At 39.1% G+C, this 21,052-nt stretch overlaps 2 protein-coding genes across 3 annotated transcripts in view; both read right to left on the bottom strand.

The window, feature by feature from the left end:
* Positions 1 to 4,352: 4,352 nt before the first annotated feature.
* LOC107731203 (putative RNA-binding protein 15) lies at positions 4,353 to 12,690 on the bottom strand. 2 transcript variants are annotated; one of them, XM_016542212.1, is made up of 2 exons: positions 10,662 to 12,690; positions 4,353 to 6,551 (listed from the first exon to the last, which is right to left on the bottom strand). In XM_016542212.1, the coding sequence occupies exons 1-2, from the start codon at positions 12,538 to 12,540 to the stop codon at positions 5,866 to 5,868; spliced, it is 2,565 nt and encodes an 854-aa protein (XP_016397698.1). In that variant the 5' UTR covers positions 12,541 to 12,690; the 3' UTR covers positions 4,353 to 5,865. The 2 variants fall into 2 exon arrangements, with proteins under 2 accessions (XP_016397698.1, XP_016397697.1); XM_016542211.1 differs by lacking the exon at positions 4,353 to 6,551 and having other exon boundaries at positions 9,714 to 12,690.
* A 3,042-nt stretch (positions 12,691 to 15,732) lies between these two features.
* Positions 15,733 to 21,052, bottom strand: part of LOC107731154 (homeobox protein aristaless-like 3) — a 6,810-nt gene continuing 1,490 nt past the window's right edge. Inside the window, exons 2-4 of the mRNA XM_016542148.1 lie at positions 17,666 to 17,937; positions 16,867 to 16,989; positions 15,733 to 16,541 (exon numbers count right to left, since the gene is read on the bottom strand). Coding sequence (XP_016397634.1) covers positions 16,182 to 16,541; positions 16,867 to 16,989; positions 17,666 to 17,937 — 755 coding nt within the window. The 3' untranslated portion in view covers positions 15,733 to 16,181. The remainder of the gene's footprint in view (positions 16,542 to 16,866; positions 16,990 to 17,665; positions 17,938 to 21,052) is intronic.

Raw genomic sequence — 21,052 nt, 5'->3', positions numbered from 1 at the left:
GTATATTTACATTTCTTATGCATCATTCCAAGACATTCCTCAAATACAAAAATATATATTGTATTACAAGAAATCATAAGCATCTATTTGATTCTAAACTATTTTAACAAAATTACTTGCAAAAAAATGCTTAACTTAACAAATGAGCTGGTACTTACAGAAATGAGCCGAGATGAGATGCACTGCAGAGTTTTCATGTTTAATCACTGATGAATAGATACCTACAATGCAACCATGATGTTCTGCGGACACCAAAGACAGCACATAATAATGTGTAGAAAATCTCACATACATAACAAATGAATAATTAAATATGCTTGTTCAGCTTCTAATCAATAACGAACCATCCTGGTTTCATCTGAAGACAGCCAAGTGTGCGTTCATTACTCAGCAGATACTCACATCTGTCCACCTGAAATAAGATTCAGATCAGGACATTGGTTAAAAAACGCCAGCAAATGTTCTCACAATAGTGGCCGTTGGTGATAAAAGATAGCAGATAGGTCACCTATAACATCAATGGCTGACAGTAAACAGATTTTTGAGTTTGAATAATCATCAGTTTCCTTAACAAGGTATAACAGTTCAGAATGAACTCTTTATAGAGAAAAGTCTGATGGCATTCAGTTTGTGCATTTTCCTTGAGTTTCCAATCAACATTCAGAGTAGTAAGATCATTCCTAGTAAGATCAGAGGGTAGAAAGCCTATTGTGAGGCCTGAAATAGCTTATAGTCATCATGTGGTAGCTTATGCAGAGAACTAAGCTAACAACCAGGAACAATGAGCTAATGTTTTGGACTGTCAGACTCAATATGCTCTTTTCATTACTTGGAAAAGTGGGAAGGGAACAGTGTCTGGACTACACAAAGAGATTATGTAAATGAGGCCCGAGGAGGGGCTCGAGTGTTACCGGTTACCAAGATAACAGGCCCATTCCATAGCATCTGCAGACAAGCCAATCAGTCAGAACTGTGGTGAAGATACAGGAGAAAACATTAGAGACCACAGCTGAGTGCCATGGACCGAGACATCTGATTATTATTATCATTATTATCACTGGCATGTGTAACTGAAAATGAAGTTACAGAAATGAATTATCACCAGTTTCAGTGATATGTGTTAATGCAAATTGATTTTAATGTTGGCCAGTTCCCAAACCGTTCTGCAGAGAGCAGATTTTGGTTAAACTACGTGCCACATCTGTGCTCCTAATGAAAGCTGTCACATTTCAAGGGCTGCGCCCTCATGAGGTCGCATTTGTCAGCCACCTTAGTCTTCAAGGATGTCTCATTTCAGAAAAGTAATTATAAAATTAACTGTTATTCCCCGAGGCATAAATTATTTCTCTCTTAATTTGGAATGTAATGGTTACTTTTCTAAATGAGGCAGTCTCAATGATGTATGTGAATGATAAATGCGGCCTTCAGAAGGTGCAGCCTTTAAAATGAGACATGCCAACAGAAATTGTCAAAATATGAAATAAAAACCAATGTTACTTTAACTGTACTGTGAAATTTGATTAGACCATCTACTTGTTTTTTTATAACTGAGGGTAAAAAAATTTGTAAATTCTATTCATATTGATAAATCTGTGACTGTATAGACAATTCTTGTTTGTCTTTATTTTATAAAGTGACCTTCACAGTATACCAGTATTAACAATATCAGTGTAAAGGGGAAAATAATTATAACAGTCCTATGGAGGGAAAAAACATTAAAACAACCTTATGTAATCAAATATCTTTTGGACAACCATCATAATTTAAACTAAAAAATTCAACAACCTCCCACAATAAGCCCTTGGTTCAGCCTGTCTGTAATCAATGAGGTTTAGTGCAGAGCTAAATGATCAGTTCCATGATTTTCTATAGTCGTCTAATAATTTTGTTCGGTTTCTTTCTATCATTAGAAAAAAACACAATGCTTAGACAATTCAGTAGAAACCTGTGAAACCCTAACACTGAAAGTCACACTCAATTATGTTCCTAATGTTTTAAGAAATCATCACAATATAACTTGATACAAAGTTACAATTCAAATGAACATTAGAACTCATAAGCAAATGAACTGTTAGGATTATAAGGCTGACTAAAAGGCTAAAAGTAAATGTAGTGAAGCTTTAATTAAGAGCTCTATGACATCACAGGCTAAAAGGAAGTGTGGGATTGTGTTAAATTTTGTATGTAAATTGTAAATGTAGTTGTTTTAGTTGTAGTTGTTCTAGTAAAAGCTACCTCAAATATTTAATAACCAAAATTAAAATGAAGGAACATCCATGACCTCATTTTTTATTACTTGAATGTTTTTGGGTTGTTTACTGTCATAAGAAGCGTTTGAATGATCTGAATGAAGCGGACAGTTGAACCTGTTTGATGATCTAAGTGAAACTACCAACAATTCATTTAGCTTCTGTGAATAATAGGCAAATTATTAGTTTACCTGCATTTAAAAATACAACAAATGTAATATTACCAACTTAAAGAAATAGTTTACCTAAAAAATTCAATTGTGTCATCATTTGCCAACCCTCAAGTCATTCCAAGCATATACGACTTTCCTCTGTGGAACACAAAAAGATATTTTGAAGAATGTTTCAACTATATTTGCCAATTCAGTTAGAAGAAAAATAATAAAGTTACATGGGGAAAAATCTCGTTTGTTCCACAGAAGAAAGACATAACAGTTTAGAACAACACGAGAGTGCATAAATGATGATATAACTGTCATTTTTAGGTGAACTTGTGCTTTAACATTTTATCAGTTACCAATTTGTGTGCGTAAAATCACAAGCACAATAATCTCCTACCTAAAGTATTACATCTATTTCTGCATTTTTCTTTTTTTCTCCCAGAAGAAACAAATAAATATGATTTTGGAAACTACAGGCCAAGCTGCCAGAGTTACAACCAATGGCAATGTTCTAATGTATTTCCTTAACTGACACTTACCTGCACCAGGTAGACTTCTAAAGTCTAAAGACCTGGTATACAGCAAATACTCCCTACTCACCACCCACACCAGAGGACTGGTCTGGATCCTCGCGTCAGAGGCCTGAACGAGCTGCTGGTGAAGTGATGCCGCTGACCGGACATCTTACTAAGGGAAGTTCATTTTCTTCCTCCTGATGAGGCTCCTCACAAGCAAACTCCAGGTCAACTCTGGGTGGAGTTCACACGGGCAGCATGTTTTCTCTCAGGGGTTCTTCACAACGAAGGGTCAATTTACCACGTACCGGTCATCGTTTTCTCTTTCGGAAAATAAATGTTTAAGAAAGCAAAACTATAAATTTCGAAGGCTAAAACGCTTTTGGCTTTTCTAAATCCTCTTCCTTCACTGATTTTCAATGGAGCAAAACAAAATCATATCGGACGAAATCAAAGGATGGGATAAACAAACGCCTGCTCCTCTGAACTGGAAATCACTGATTTGAGGTTCGTGCTGGCAATGCATTGTATGGCCGGACCGGTTACAGCAAGCCTGGATTCTTCCAGATGAAGGACACATACAGGAAGCAGCCGCCAGCCTGGGAGAATCGAAAGATTTCAGTTTAGGTGAAGGTCTGCGCAAACATCATCTCTCCACTCATTCTCAAAGCTCAGCAGAACAGCCCCCTTCTCCCTGATCTGTTTGAGGGTTGGGGGCAGCAGTGCCCTCAGGTTACTTAGCACGTGGGGCAACTCCAGGACACAAGGGTGGAAAACACAGATCAACAACAACATCGAGCCTCTCTTGCCCTTCGCTCTCACTGCCATGACTGATCCCGGAGGAGAATATCTCTTTCCTGAGCAGAAACAAGCAATCGAGCAACAATTCCTCCCGAAACACAACCGAAAAAAGCAGCGGCAGGCGTTCTTCAATTGATTTCCAACGAATAAACATTTTCTCCCTCAAATGACACAATTTATTGATAGCGTGATATAATCAAATGAGGGGCCAGTGCACTTTTTGTGTGTGTGTACAAACAGCCACGTCAAAAGCTGTGCAAGGAGTGAGTGACCGCTTCCTCTTTCTCCCCCAATCAAGAAATTAGGTAAACACAGCACAAATCAAGAGTGTCATTATTTCCGTTTAAATACGGGAACTGTAAGCACAAAAAAAAAAAAACAATTACACAAGCAGGAAGATGCTCTCAGTGAGAGTACACTAACACTAAATGGAAAGCTCTTGCCCCCGTGCATCCAAAGGGCTCCTGAATCATTTCAAACAATCATTTCTGCTTCCAGCCATGTGAAGTCCACTTGTGGAACGGTCCATTTCCTGTCCTATCCTGTGTGGCCGGGACTGAACGAACAGTATGTCCATTTATTCATGTACACAAACAGCTGTTATGTTGTGAAATCACCAAGCAATCAACTTTTAAAACACAATTTAGTGTGAATAGAAAAGTCATACATGAAAAGATGTTAGTTATGCATCAGATCAGTACACTGCAATTAGCTAAACAGACTAAGAACACAAATTTCTACTTCTTCAGGATTTTAGAGAAAAGTGTAGACTGCCATTTTAAAACCATTCAAACAATGACACCTAAGAACCACAACATTGTGTAATATTTCAAACTAAAAACATACTTAAATGAACGTCTATATTGTCAACTAAAGGTATGTGAATGAAATAAAACGTAAGACTGTCTTACAGTTGCACAGGAACCAAATCTTTAGGGCATCAAGTCTCTATTTTTTGTACAAATATGTGGGCTTGATTTTTTTTTTTTACATTTGTTATACACCTTAATTTCTTAGTGCTATCCACATAGCAATTTACGGGTGATTATGACAATATCACATTATAGGGCATATGCACTTTACACTGATGAATGGAAAAGTCTGTTTTTGTAGTAAATGCACCTTTTTTCTTTAACTTTATAAAGAGGCCTTCATAAGAATACCATTATTAACAATATCACTGTAAATAGGTTTTACCTGGGAAATTATGACAGTCCTATGCAATCAAATTAATTATCTGAGACCCATTATAATTTAAACAGAGACATTTCACTCTATCCCACTTTGAAACCAGAATTATGCTTCATTCAAAACCTTTCAAATGTAACCCAAAAATATGAAAACAGTATTTCAGAACACCTTTTTCATTTTTAAACAAACTGAAAGCTTGATGTTATGCTTTGGTCTAAGGAGGGCTTAGAAATATCTACTTTTATAATCAAAATACGTTCACAAATTATTTTTAATGTGATAAAGGGGTGTTAAAAATGCAGCCTGTATCAACCGATATAACACGGATGACATTTTATATTAAACCTCTGCAACGGCTTACTGTACAACACTAGCATCAACATGCAGTTCACTGAGCAAAATATTCTGCCTGTTTTAGTGGCCTACAGGACTATATACCTATATTACACTCCCCATTACTGAATGATTGTTCAAAGCATCAAGACACATAAACCAGGTTCCCATTAAATCAGATTAATTGATAATCATAAACATGAACGAAATGAACATTCACAAAAAAAAATTTCGTACAGGGATGACTGTCTGGAATCTGACTGAAATACATGTTGATGGGAAGTGTTGGAACTAGACTGCGTTTAATGACCAATAGCAAATTAAATTCCTATTCTAATATTCCCAATATCATTCATTCTTTTATGCAGGGTACAACTTGTCACAAAGTAGACCTCTGAATAAATTGCAAATGAAAACAAATATATTGCTATAGAGCTAAACTTTGCTATAAGAATGGGCGTTTTTCTCTCATTTTTTTTTTTTTGTACATGTTTGGCAGAGCAAGTAATAACATTTGCCCTTTACTCTAGTACCACTTCTGCTTTAGAGAGCATGCAATTAAGAGACATTTAGAGAAGCTTGCATTTAACAACACTTGTGTGTGTATTATGATTGTTAAGATGCTCCTCGCACAATGATCATGACCAGGAAGTCCTCTTCCGTTTTGGCAAGAGCTTTCGCAGAAGAATCTAAGAACTGCTGAGAGAAATCACATGGTGGAAATGCGTGCAGGACCCCAGTGTTGTCCTTATCTCTACTGCCCCCGACGGGTAAACTGATGACCCCGGCGGCCTGCTTTTGCTTCAGATACGAAACTAAGTTGCGCAGGGGCCTCTGCGTCGATGCTGCTGGGTCCGAAGATGAGGCTTCCTCGGAGCTGCCCGGAACTGCCAGTAGGACCGCATACCCGCCTGGGCCTGCGACTTTGATGCGCCGAGACACTTCGTCGATCTTGGGCTGGTCGAGGCGAAGGCGTTGTGTAATGCGCAGCTGTGTGACTTTACCACCCGTGCTGCCGTCGATGAGGAGACTGTTGGCGACGTTCAGGTCCCCCTCCAGGAGGTGCATGCTGGCTGGGAAGTTACTGTTTTTTAGGAGCAGCATGCCATTCCAGGCCATGCTCAGCTTCCCCCCTGCATCCTGCTTTGAAGCCTGGCTGCTTTTGGAGCTGCTCTCAGATCGGTCCCTCTTGGAGGCACCTTTGGCTGAATCGCCCGCTTTGCGCTTTCTCTCCGCAGGGCTCACACCGACACTGGACTCTAAGAGGCTGCTGCTGCTTTTGATGCGCTTTTCACCAGGGCCTCTTACCTGCATTTAAAAATACAACAAATGTAATATTCTCAACTTAAAAGAGATAGATCACCCTAAAATTAAAATTCTGTCATCATTTACTAACCCTCATGTCATTCCAAACATATGTGACTTTATTCTGTGGAACACAAAAAGATATTTTGAAGAATGTTTCGACTACTTTTGCCCATATATTTATATTATGGAGGAAAAATCATACATTTAACATTTTTCAAAATAGAAGAAAGTCATACAGGTTTAGAACAACAGAGTGAATAAATTATGAACATGACTTTCATTTTTGGGTGAACTGGTGTTCTAACAATTTTATTATTGCAAAATTATTTGTGTGAAATCACAAGCACAACAATCCTCCTACTTAAAATATTACATATATTTCTGCATTTTTCTTTTTTTTCCCCAGAAGAAACAAATAAATAAGGTTTTGGAAACTACAGCCCAAGATGTCAGAGTTACAACCAATGGCAGTGTTCTATTTGCGGAAGTGACACTTACCTGCACCAGGTAGACTTCTAAAGTCTAAAGACCTGGTATACAGCAAATACTCCCTACTCACCACCCACACCAGAGGACTGGTCTGGATCCTCGCGTCAGAGGCCTGAACGAGCTGCTGGTGAAGTGATGCCGCTGACCGGACATCTTACTAAGGGAAGTTCATTTTCTTCCTCCTGATGAGGCTCCTCACAAGCAAACTCCAGGTCAACTCTGGGTGGAGTTCACACGGGCAGCATGTTTTCTCTCAGGGGTTCTTCACAACGAAGGGTCAATTTACCACGTACCGGTCATCGTTTTCTCTTTCGGAAAATAAATGTTTAAGAAAGCAAAACTATAAATTTCGAAGGCTAAAACGCTTTTGGCTTTTCTAAATCCTCTTCCTTCACTGATTTTCAATGGAGCAAAACAAAATCATATCGGACGAAATCAAAGGATGGGATAAACAAACGCCTGCTCCTCTGAACTGGAAATCACTGATTTGAGGTTCGTGCTGGCAATGCATTGTATGGCCGGACCGGTTACAGCAAGCCTGGATTCTTCCAGATGAAGGACACATACAGGAAGCAGCCGCCAGCCTGGGAGAATCGAAAGATTTCAGTTTAGGTGAAGGTCTGCGCAAACATCATCTCTCCACTCATTCTCAAAGCTCAGCAGAACAGCCCCCTTCTCCCTGATCTGTTTGAGGGTTGGGGGCAGCAGTGCCCTCAGGTTACTTAGCACGTGGGGCAACTCCAGGACACAAGGGTGGAAAACACAGATCAACAACAACATCGAGCCTCTCTTGCCCTTCGCTCTCACTGCCATGACTGATCCCGGAGGAGAATATCTCTTTCCTGAGCAGAAACAAGCAATCGAGCAACAATTCCTCCCGAAACACAACCGAAAAAAGCAGCGGCAGGCGTTCTTCAATTGATTTCCAACGAATAAACATTTTCTCCCTCAAATGACACAATTTATTGATAGCGTGATATAATCAAATGAGGGGCCAGTGCACTTTTTGTGTGTGTGTACAAACAGCCACGTCAAAAGCTGTGCAAGGAGTGAGTGACCGCTTCCTCTTTCTCCCCCAATCAAGAAATTAGGTAAACACAGCACAAATCAAGAGTGTCATTATTTCCGTTTAAATACGGGAACTGTAAGCACAAAAAAAAAAAAACAATTACACAAGCAGGAAGATGCTCTCAGTGAGAGTACACTAACACTAAATGGAAAGCTCTTGCCCCTGTGCATCCAAAGGGCTCCTGAATCATTTCAAACAATCATTTCTGCTTCCAGCCATGTGAAGTCCACTTGTGGAACGGTCCATTTCCTGTCCTATCCTGTGTGGCCGGGACTGAACGAACAGTATGTCCATTTATTCATGTACACAAACAGCTGTTATGTTGTGAAATCACCAAGCAATCAACTTTTAAAACACAATTTAGTGTGAATAGAAAAGTCATACATGAAAAGATGTTAGTTATGCATCAGATCAGTACACTGCAATTAGCTAAACAGACTAAGAACACAAATTTCTACTTCTTCAGGATTTTAGAGAAAATTGTGGACTGTCATTTTAAAACCATTCAAACAATGACACACCTAAGAACCACAACATTGTGTAATATTTCAAACTAAAAACATACTTAAATGAACGTCTATATTGTCAACTAAAGGTATGTGAATGAAATAAAACGTAAGACTGTCTTACAGTTGCACAGGAACCAAATCTTTAGGGCATCAAGTCTCTATTTTTTGTACAAATATGTGGGCTTGATTTTTTTTTTTTACATTTGTTATACACCTTAATTTCTTAGTGCTATCCACATAGCAATTTACGGGTGATTATGACAATATCACATTATAGGGCATATGCACTTTACACTGATGAATGGAAAAGTCTGTTTTTGTAGTAAATGCACCTTTTTTCTTTAACTTTATAAAGAGGCCTTCATAAGAATACCATTATTAACAATATCACTGTAAATAGGTTTTACCTGGGAAATTATGACAGTCCTATGCAATCAAATTAATTATCTGAGACCCATTATAATTTAAACAGAGACATTTCACTCTATCCCACTTTGAAACCAGAATTATGCTTCATTCAAAACCTTTCAAATGTAACCCAAAAATATGAAAACAGTATTTCAGAACACCTTTTTCATTTTTAAACAAACTGAAAGCTTGATGTTATGCTTTGGTCTAAGGAGGGCTTAGAAATATCTACTTTTATAATCAAAATACGTTCACAAATTATTTTTAATGTGATAAAGGGGTGTTAAAAATGCAGCCTGTATCAACCGATATAACACGGATGACATTTTATATTAAACCTCTGCAACGGCTTACTGTACAACACTAGCATCAACATGCAGTTCACTGAGCAAAATATTCTGCCTGTTTTAGTGGCCTACAGGACTATATACCTATATTACACTCCCCATTACTGAATGATTGTTCAAAGCATCAAGACACATAAACCAGGTTCCCATTAAATCAGATTAATTGATAATCATAAACATGAACGAAATGAACATTCACAAAAAAAAATTTCGTACAGGGATGACTGTCTGGAATCTGACTGAAATACATGTTGATGGGAAGTGTTGGAACTAGACTGCGTTTAATGACCAATAGCAAATTAAATTCCTATTCTAATATAATAAATATCATTCATTCTTTTATGCAGGGTACAACTTGTCACAAAGTAGACCTCTGAATAAATTGCAAATGAAAACAAATATATTGCTATAGAGCTAAACTTTGCTATAAGAATGGGCGTTTTTCTCTCATTTTTTTTTTTTTTGTACATGTTTGGCAGAGCAAGTAATAACATTTGCCCTTTACTCTAGTACCACTTCTGCTTTAGAGAGCATGCAATTAAGAGACATTTAGAGAAGCTTGCATTTAACAACACTTGTGTGTGTATTATGATTGTTAAGATGCTCCTCGCACAATGATCATGACCAGGAAGTCCTCTTCCGTTTTGGCAAGAGCTTTCGCAGAAGAATCTAAGAACTGCTGAGAGAAATCACATGGTGGAAATGCGTGCAGGACCCCAGTGTTGTCCTTATCTCTACTGCCCCCGACGGGTAAACTGATGACCCCGGCGGCCTGCTTTTGCTTCAGATACGAAACTAAGTTGCGCAGGGGCCTCTGCGTCGATGCTGCTGGGTCCGAAGATGAGGCTTCCTCGGAGCTGCCCGGAACTGCCAGTAGGACCGCATACCCGCCTGGGCCTGCGACTTTGATGCGCCGAGACACTTCGTCGATCTTGGGCTGGTCGAGGCGAAGGCGTTGTGTAATGCGCAGCTGTGTGACTTTACCACCCGTGCTGCCGTCGATGAGGAGACTGTTGGCGACGTTCAGGTCCCCCTCCAGGAGGTGCATGCTGGCTGGGAAGTTACTGTTTTTTAGGAGCAGCATGCCATTCCAGGGCATGCTCAGCTTGCCCCCTGCGTCCTGCTTTGAAGCCTGGCTGCTTTTGGAGCTGCTCTCAGATCGGTCCCTTTTGGAGGCACCTTTGGCCGAATCGCCCGCTTTGCGCTTTCTCTCCGCAGGGCTCACACCGACACTGGACTCTAAGAGGCTGCTGCTGCTTTTGATGCGCTTTTCACCAGGGCCTCGGTCCAGGCTGCTGCGGCTCTCTCGTGAAGGGGACACCCGGTCTGCTCTCGCCGGCCGCTCGGAGTCGCTGAATCGTCCATCTCGACTGCTCCCTCCTGGGCTGCCCTCGAGGGATGGCGGTCTGCGACGTCGGGCCGCCCACTCGCTGCTGCTGTCAGGTGAACACTCCAGATGTCTCCCGTCCTCCATGAGCCGCCGCTTGCGTGCAGCATCCCTGCCCGGCAGCTCCCTCTCCAGTGACCAGGCCTCTCGCCGTCGCTCGCGCTCCAAGTGTTCGAGGGGCTCGAAGGCAGGAGTTCGTACACGTTCACGGATGGCAGGCACAGGCCATTCAGCCCCAGCATACAGTTCTCGTTCTCTGAAGTGCAGCGGTGGGGGAGTCCGTTCTCGGACCCTGATGGCCTCGGGGGTGGCGCGATGGACGAAAGACTCAGCCACGATTTCATAGTGTTGCAAAGGGAGGGGCTGCAAGAACTGCTGCTGGTAGCGGTGCTCCGTGTCAGCAAAGTCCACCCTCAGCCTCCTGTCGGGACCGCCGAGAGGAAATCCACGCATGTGTGTGCAGGCCGCCTGAGCGGCATCCAGGCTTTCATACTGAATATAAGCCCAGGTGTCTCCTTTTCTGTAGTCTATAGTCCTGATAGTGCCAAAGCGGTCAAACTCCCTGGCTAGCGCAGTCAGCGGCACCCAAGGTCCAAGACCGCCCACCCACAGGCGTGTGGTGGGGGTGGCTTTGCCATAGCCAATTTTTATGGGGTTTCGGCCCACAACTTTCCCAGACATGCTCATTTTTGCTCTATGGGCCATGTCCAAGTTTTCAAATTTAAGAAAGCCATAGGTGCTGCTCTGGCCCCGAGAGGGTCTTTTAATGTCCACCTCTGTGATGGTCCCAAATCGTTCAAAAGCTCTCCTCAAATCATTTTCAGTCACAGTAATATCCAAATTACCCAGAAACAGTGTGCGGTTGGCTCTCTGGTCGTCCTCGGGAGAGATAAAGTCCTCCTCGCGGAAAGGAGCGGCCCGCTCCGCGATGTACGCAGGCCGCGCCCTGGCTTCATAAAAGGCGAACTCTCTTTCTCTTTCAAGCTCTCTCGGTAAAGGCGGGGGTGGGGGAGGAGGAAGCCGACCAAGCGCTAACTGCTGTAACCGGTAGTCTCTGTAACCCAAACCGGTTGGAGAGAGCGGCCTCTGGGTATGCAAATGTCTGTGGCCTGCAACGACAGAGAAATGGTCCTTATCTACAGGAGATCGACTTCTCCTCCTATTCAAGTAGACTGCCTCAATTTTCAAAGGACGGTCGTAGAGCACCAGCCGGCCTCGCGCGTGCTTCGCCGCTCTGGCATCATCCGGTCTCCTAAAGTTGACGAATGCGATTCTCTCGTCGTTGACTCGGCTGATTTTAACACTCACGTCGCCAAATTTTTTGAATTCGTGAAAGAGGCCGTCCTCGATTTCCTCGTCGCTCAGCTGGGAGCCGAGCTCGCTGATTTTTAAAGTTTTGTACTCACTTTCGTTTGTGGGAAGCGGGGCTCGCGACTCTCCGCGCGAGTTGGTGCGCGCGGCCGCCTCTAAGGACAGGCTCGAGGCGTGATTCTTGCCGCTCGAGCTCGCAACAGGGCTGGTGTAACCGTGGTTATTTCCAGTCCGACTGGAGACATGTACGTCAAAATCCCGTCCGTCTCTTTTATCTCCGATCAGCCCACGTCGTGCAGAACCCCCTTCGCTTTTAGACGAACTATTGCCGTTGTTGCTTCCACCGCCAGAGATCGAGATAACCCCCATTTTCTTACTGGTCGGATGGCTTCCTCCCCTGTCTCGTATATCATCCAAGGCCCTTGAACGTTTTTTCACAGGCGACCGCTCTTTCCCTTTCATGTTAGATGTGCTCTGGCTTTGCGCGACTAACAAAACACTTTTTAACAGTTATGCTACTGCAATGTCGACGAATTTACACGAGAAACTGTATGATTTGTTCAGTGTCCCTGCGGCAAAACAACCGCATACGCCATCTTGTCAAGACTAAAACACGACCCGCCCGTCAACTTTGATTGGTTTGAATATCTGAGAAACGTCAACGCCATTGGTCGCTCTGTCTGTCAATCAAGACCTCCGTACAGCGCCCAGTCTCGGTGTACACCATTTTAGCTTCAACGCCAAATATTTACCATAGACACAAGAGAGGTGACATTTAACTAATCTTCTCTTAAGTTGTGAGGACATGCATTGGAAATATTATATCTGCTTCTGCACTCTATTCGATATTTTTTGTCAACATGATAAATCCACAAATCATACAGGAAAAAATATATAATTTTCTAATTAAAAAGTGTTGATGCTTTTAGTTGATGCTAAAGACTGGGAATTTCACCTTACATTTAATTTAAATTAAGAATGTAGGCCTATAATCTTTGAATTATAAATTGTAAGTGGTCAAATAAATAAAACTAAGAACAAATCTCGAAGTTCACTTTATGTCCAACAGATGGTGATGTTTGCCTGTTGCACTGAGGTGAAGGGTCACGTTAGTGTAAACGTGAAGAGCTTTTTTACCATGTCGGTTCAGTGTTGATTTAGTATTGTCAGCGAGGTTCACCCTTATAATAATGAATGCATTTTAAATAATACCCATTTTCAGAACAGTATGAATATATTTTTGTCTGCGAAAAGATATTAAAAATGTTATGTAAAAGGACACAGTTAAATAGTGGCCTACTAAAGGAATATGTTTATATTTAAGACAACAAACAGTTACTTGTGTGTGTCAGCAGACAGCAAGCAAAGTTATATACTAGGAAAATAAGTGCTTTCTATACAAATAATTCTGTCTAATAGAAATAAAGGTTAAAGACAGAAATGCAGAAGCTAGCACATTATGTAATTTTTATTTATTCAAGTATAGTTTATTTACTGCCAAATGTCATTCAAACTGCCTAATTTTCCTGCAGCAGGCCTACAATGGGTCAATATTGTTTCACATATCTCAACCTTTAGAGATTTCATTGTTTATGCTCATCTTAGATTTTAAAATTTTGTGTAGGCCTACTTGTGTGTCTGTCCTTTTACAGCCTACAACATTTAGCACACTACACTCTCTTTGTACATTTTTCATCCCGTCTGTTTCATTGTAGTTCACATCTATTTAGTAACGCTTCTCTTGTATTCCTGAACTGTATTTCTTTATCGCATCCTTTAATCTGGGATTTAATCAGCTTGCATGTGTAGCTGGAGCTGGCTCCACTTTCTTGAAAGATCAGGCTGGAATTCGAAGCTGTGGGTGTGGAGAGAGTTTCTGTCAGCCTCCTATTGGAACCACATGTCAACTCTCTCCAAAACACGGCACGGTCCGCTAAACTGGCACTTAATGTGATCCAGCATTTCTGTCATCCTCCATGCACAAAAGGAAAGAAGCAGCAGGAAATGCTTGCCCCAAAGCAACTGTCAATCTGTTCCCATTCTGAGAATTAGGAAAATGAGAGAAGCTTTGAAAATCCTGTCACTGCAGCTTTTTTAATCTCTAGCAATTTCGTTTTATGTGTCATCTAAATTAAGTGAATCACCCTGAAAGCATGCTTGGCAGGATTGGCATGCAGTCATTAAACCCAGATGGAGCTGAAAAACCCACACCGGTCCCATGGCTGGGTCACAGAACTGCCCTCCTCAAGGCTGTTTGGCACTTGTATCAACAGAACACTTTAACTTCAGATATTTCCCACAGGATTGGGATTCCAAAATCACATCAAACACGATCAGCTGTATACTGACATTGAGTTGTCTCAGAAACAGAATTTAGAATGCTTGTTGTTCTTTAGAAGCCCTGTTTCTATGAGGGACATATTTGTCATTAAAAGTCAATGTCACAGGAATTGAATGTTCAAAAATATGTAGGTTTTCACCAGGCAGAATTTGAATTTAACTAGTTTGATTAGTTATTGAAGCCCAGGTGCATTTCAAACCATGCAAAAATGTTATTACTTTGTTTTAATGCGATGCATCGACCACATAACCAGCTTCAGAAACTTGGGGTCTGCATTGCTTTTCACATTGTTTTGATTTTTGTCGAAGACTCTTGAATTAAACAGTAGCTTAACATATAAGTTGATTCATAATTCATTAGGCTTTGTGGTTCTGTTCAGCTGTCAGACCCCAGACCTAAGGTTGATGGGTATGACAGAAAAAAACCTTGGAATCCGTCATCATTCTGAGAGTGAGGGGTTTGTGGTCACTTAGTTGGTTTTGTATTAGCAGGGCTGTCACATGCTGCCGATGTATCAGGTGACATTTGACAGCCTTTACAGCCAGCCTACAGCAAAACATACATTTAAAATTACACATTAGACGGCCACGCTCTCTCTCAAGTAAAAAAACATTTCACCTTAATTGTAATTGTGTATACTAGCCTTAAGAAATTGGCACACAAAATATTTTTGTTGCATTAGAATTTTATGAGATGTTCATATGGATCCCAAAGTTGCCTGAGCCTGTACAATTATCTGTGTTATAGTAAAAACCACATATTTCGGATATTATTCAAGATTAGAATTAGGGATGCATGAAAATTTAAGTTCTTGTAGAATACCAAAAATATTTTCAAGGATGATGGTATTCAAATTTTGTACAATTCTATCTAAATAAATGAAAAATAAAACAATAAATACTAAAATGAATTATTTTAAATGCATAAAGTGTCTGGGCATTCTAAAAAATACATTTAACAGTGTTATTAAGTTAGTGTTTTTTAAAAAGTGACTTTAAGTGAGTGTTAGATACTGTAATGGCTAAGTTAATCTAAATGTAAAAATTTGAGAAATAAGCTTGTACAAGTTGATATTTAATACAGACCAAAACCGTTAAATAAAAAAAAGCAAACTGTTATATCAGCCAATATGATTCCAAAATATCATGCATCCCTAATTAAAATAATCAAACAGCAACACAAAATGTAATCTATATGCAGTATTAATTCCTGCCATGGTTTACCAGAAGCACACATTTATTTGCTGTTTTTAGTGGTGACGTATTTGAATGCACAAAGCCGGAAAATGTAAAATCATTTATTGACTGGGACTACATATAGACATAATGGGGCTAAACCACTGCATACACTGAAACTATGAGATTACCATTAACATACTTAAATAAACATGTTGCACATCCTCTTTGGTAATTAACATTACATCATTTTTACAATTTAAGTATCCCAGGAAGAATGTTATATTAAGGCAAGTTGTGTGCAAAGCCCATTATGGCTCATAGAATTTCAACAAACACACAAACAAATTAGATGCTTCCATAGGGAAACAGAAAACAAAAACAAAACAAAATCTAGGCATCAAATGTATCTTTGCCGTGAAAACATCTGGAAGCCTGCAAAAAAAAGAGATGTGTACATTGAGCGTTAAAAAGTGTCTTTCAGTTGTGTGTTTCTGAGTAGCTCTAACATGCCGCCGGTATGTGCAGGCATGCTAACTGTTTGTTGGCTCTGTGATGTCATCACAATCACAGTTGCAGCTGCACGGTCATGTCGGCCAGGATAACAGGCTCCCGGGGTCTTTGGTTTTCATGCGCAGGGCCACCAGGCCTGAGGGCTTGTATTCAGACTCTGGTCTGGGCTCAAAGGAATGGGCCCCCAGGCTTCCTGGGAAGCCATGGAGTGAGTATATCCCGTTAATGCTAGGGTGGTGGGGCGGGTGATGATGATGATGATGAGGGTGGCCTGGAGACGCAGACATACCCATGAGCCCGGGTAGGTTGCCGTGAGGATGGGGGTAAGGGGTCATACAGGACGATGCCATGTTGTCCGCTCCCAGAACACAACCACTGGCCGCTCCACCGGCGCCTCCCGTTCCCGCACTGCTTGGCCATAGGTTATTTTGCATCTGTGTGGACAGAAAAAAACACATTTTAAAATCATTTTTAGAATCTTTTTACATTTAATTAACATGTATACAAATGAAATATGTTTAATGCTAGCCTGTGCCATGTGGCAAGATTAATGGCATTACACTAACATGCAATATAAAACTAAATTCAGTCTGTGTTTCTGACAACAAATATAAATCATTATAATGTCCACTATGTCTCCAGCCAAACCAAAGCAACTCCCCTGTGTGTGTTGAAATCGTAGACAAAAGCTACATTTTTGTTCTCAAGCTCTGTCTTATGCTCTCTTTGTGTTCTGTGTTTGTGTATTTGCGTGTGTACCTGGTATGAATCGGAGCGAGGGAGAAGGGAGATATCGTATGTGGTAAAGTGGTTTCGCACCTCTTGCATCTTCCCGTAACGCTCTCTTTTCCTCCATTTGGCCCGTCTGTTTTGGAACCACACCTGAATATCCATATATTAAACTTAAATATTGAATGATGGAAATATACGCCCTGTGGCGTGTGGAACACGTTGCCTTTCAATGAATTCCATGTATTTAATAGATGAGCAACATTAATATTACTGAAAGCATTTAAATCTGTGCAAGAAATGGTGTATCCTGTCAAATTTGAAACCAGTTACTATCTATTAATCAGATATTTTATCCATATTATCAATTACACTAAGTTTATTTCAAAGAAATGAATACTTCTCACTCAGCAAATGAATGTATTAAATTGATCAAAACTGACTGTAAGGACTTGTGCAAGGTTACAAAAAAATATATTTCAACTAAAAGTTCTTTTGAACGTCTTTTTCCATCACAATTTCCACAAAAATATGAAGTAGCACAACAGTTTTTAACAAGTCTTGAGCACCAAATATTAAAATTCAGCTTTGCCATCACAGAAATAAATTACATTTCAAAATATATTGGAATAGAAAAAGGTTATTTAAAATGTAATCATATTTCATAATATTAACATTTTTACTGTATTTTTCATCAAATAAATGCAGCCTTTGTGAGAATAATAGACTAATAGAATAATAGAAAAAATAAGACAATGACGATTATTTTAATAATGCCAATTTATATATTTAATCTTACACTGCCTGCAGAAGGTGGAGTCTAACACACCTGCACTCTTGCCTCCGTGAGCTCCGTCCTCAGTGCCAGCTGTTCCCGTGCATACACATCTGGGTAATGTGTCTTCTGAAAGACCTTCTCCAGCTCCTCCAGCTGAAAGGTGCTGAAAGTTGTCCGGTTTCTCCGCTTCTTGTTCTTGCCTGACAGGTCGATGGAGTCAGCGATGGAGTCTCCAGGCAACCCGTTGGACGGCTCTTTCAGTTTTCCACAGCACTCCGAATCCAGAGCAGGATATCCAAGGGTCTTGGGTACGGCCTTATCTCCTGCTGACACCAAGACAGAATGACATTTAGTTTCTAAGAAGCAAATATAAATACTGTGCCCAGGCTAATTAAACATCATTTTCTGTTTAAGTACAGTGCTTTTCTTGTCTTCTAAACTGCAGTTAATGGCTTTTTTATGTATAGCCTGAATATTTTTCCTCCTCACCTGATTTAGCTGCAGGCCTTAACGACCTCAAACTAACCACAAACGCATGTCAAATATATGAGTTTTAATTAGGAAATAGAATTATAACGTTTACAAGTTAAATTAATACACATTATATTGCAGGTTTCCATATGAAGCAGCACAACGTAAATTCCTTAAATATAACTTTGCTAAAAAATAAAACATTTTTGATCTGTGATAAATTCATAGCAATCACTGTATGTTACTGTAAACCATATAAGCTATTTTGTTCATCACCAGTAGATATGTAATGTACTTCCTGACTATCCTAAAAATAATGGTGTGCAACAGGCACATAAAACTAAAAATATTTTTGCGGTTTATATTAAATAGTAGACCATTAAACCAACATTGCAACATTTTCTCTTTCAAATATTCAGTCTACTTTTGAGTATTCCACGAACTTTAAAAAGGATAATAACACACTGTCAGCAGAGCTTACTGTTTTGATTAAGCTTGAAACTTGAGATTGAATGGCATGAGTTAAAAATCAATTTTTCTAAGCTTAAAGGCTTGCTTGAATAGTACAATAAAATGCATGGCATTACAAAATCCACAGCTATTATGATATGACAGGTTAAAAGGTTGTAAGAAGTGAAGGAATTTTTACAAAAAAAGTTCTGTTATAATCACTATAATAATAAACATCATTCAAACAGGATGTGTTTGCTTTTCTCAGGAGAATATAAGGATGGGAAGAGCTATTTTAAAAGGAATAATCCAGCCATAGTCCTTTACAAGAGGGTGTTTATTCTTTCATGAGTACTTTTATCTAAAATAGAAACTTTTTATGTCTCTCCTGTGTTGCAGTTTTTAATTGTAATCAAATAATCGTATCCCTAATTTTCATGGAAAAGAACGCAAAACACATGTCTCAGTGTGTTAATATGTAGTTGGTTTCTCTTTTTCAAATCTTATTGAGATTTCTGCTTGAGTATGTCATTGAACAAGAGTGATTAATTCTGTGCATAATAACAAAATGATTATATTGTTTCAAACCATGATCATCTAGGTCAATAAATTGACTAAATAATTGCTTTAATTAATTCAAATGCATACAAGAGTCAAAGCATTGGTCTTGAGACATAAAAAACAATTATTATATTTATAGTTTTTAATAGGCACATCTAGAACTGGCTGATAGTATTTGACAATGATAGTTCTGTTTGTTTTCCTCACAAGAACTCCACTGTAATCCATCTGAATTAGAGTGAAATTATAATTTCGATGTTTCTGTAGATATTAAAAACATCTGACCTTGGGTCATAAAAATGCCCAGGCAGTTTGCTTTAAAGCTCAATGTCTGTCTTTGCTTAGTGATTAAGTGGCAGAAATGAATTATGGTTTTCCTAATTTAATTTTCACCAAAACAGAGGAAACCATTTACTAGAGTTACTTCTATAACTTTAAAGTTATGGCATTATTATATTTGATCTCTTCAACAAAAAAACAAAAAACAAAAAAAAACTAAATGCTTTTAGGAACAGAATAGTTATATACTGTATTCTTATTTAGCCTATCTTAGAAAGAACACTAAAGAACAACACTTTACTATTTTCCTTTTATTTTAGTTAAATATCTCCCAAAATGTCTCCACTGGCCTTCGAAAGAGCGATAAATAAATAAAGATGAAGTTTTAAAAATTATCGTAAACATGTCAAAAACTGTCTTTCAAAAAGTAGGCTATAATGTATAAGTGCAATGAATGATGTATCGGAAACAAGTTCGACGCTGTAACCCCGGCACATATGGCAGAAATGACCTTGCATTTCTTCCCCCTTATAGCACAGTAAGCTAAAAGACAAAACAGGCCTCTTATTATTAAAGTGTTGTCTTCAACACTAGTTCGTTCCCACCAATCAAATCCAGGCTATATTTGTTTGGCACACCCCCATAAGCCCCATAAGGTGAGGTCCCCAATTAAAAGGTTGAAGAACATACTGCATGGCTCAACACGTCTCGTGATCTTAAAATAAATAAGTTATTTTGGAAATGTAAACTTGCTTGTTGACTTGCTAAATATCGACATAATCGTTTATAAATGAAACGAATTTAGAATCCAAGATCAATGTTGGTATTTAGAATGTGTGACAGAATAGTAAGGCATTCAGACGCAACCAAGAATGGCCATAACAGGCCTCAAAACCTCGCACGCAAATCCATGGCGATAGATTTGAATGCTGTTGGTCTATCTGACGATATTGTTTCTGAGCATTAGGCCTACACATCGCAATATTTTATGATTAGGCCTGCAATATAAATTGAGACTTGCGGTTGAAATTGTTCCAGCTGTGTGAGGAAAGAAAACGTTAAATTACAACAGTTATAATAAAATAATGAATTATGCTAGAACTTTATAAATGCGTTTTTAAATCATAATTTGGGAAAGTGTGAGGACGAAATGCGCTATGGATACTGTGAGCAGGCCTGAAATTTCCTAAAAGACGCAGCTCTTACAACATGAACCATTCAGCTGTAATAAAATAATACTAATAACTTTCAAAACAGGCTGTTATTGAAAGTAAGAACCCGTTCTTAATTGCCTTGCCTGGTTAAAAAAAGGTTAAACAAAGTGTTCTTTTGTTTTGCTTTAACTATATGACTTATTTATAACTCATTACAATGACTTATTTAGTTAATTATTTTAAGACCAAAATTATATAAACATTAAACTATTAGCTAAGCTATTTGAGATCAATTATACCAAAAGTTTGTAATTAGAAAAAATATAGTTTTGAAGCCTAACAAAACCACTTTAAGTAACTAAAGTATAAATAAAATATGTAATAAAAATAACGTTTTATTTTGCGGTTATTTAGAAAACATCTTTGAACAACGAATACACTTATATCACTTTAACATCGTGAACATCATGTATATATATATATATATATATATATATACATGATATATATTTATTATATATTT

The sequence above is a fragment of the Sinocyclocheilus rhinocerous genome, unplaced genomic scaffold (genome assembly GCF_001515625.1).
Source record: "Sinocyclocheilus rhinocerous isolate Xijiao unplaced genomic scaffold, SAMN03320098_v1.1 scaffold1600, whole genome shotgun sequence".
Taxonomy (NCBI): Eukaryota; Metazoa; Chordata; class Actinopteri; order Cypriniformes; family Cyprinidae; genus Sinocyclocheilus; species Sinocyclocheilus rhinocerous.
This window is presented reverse-complemented; position numbering and strand designations above follow the sequence as displayed.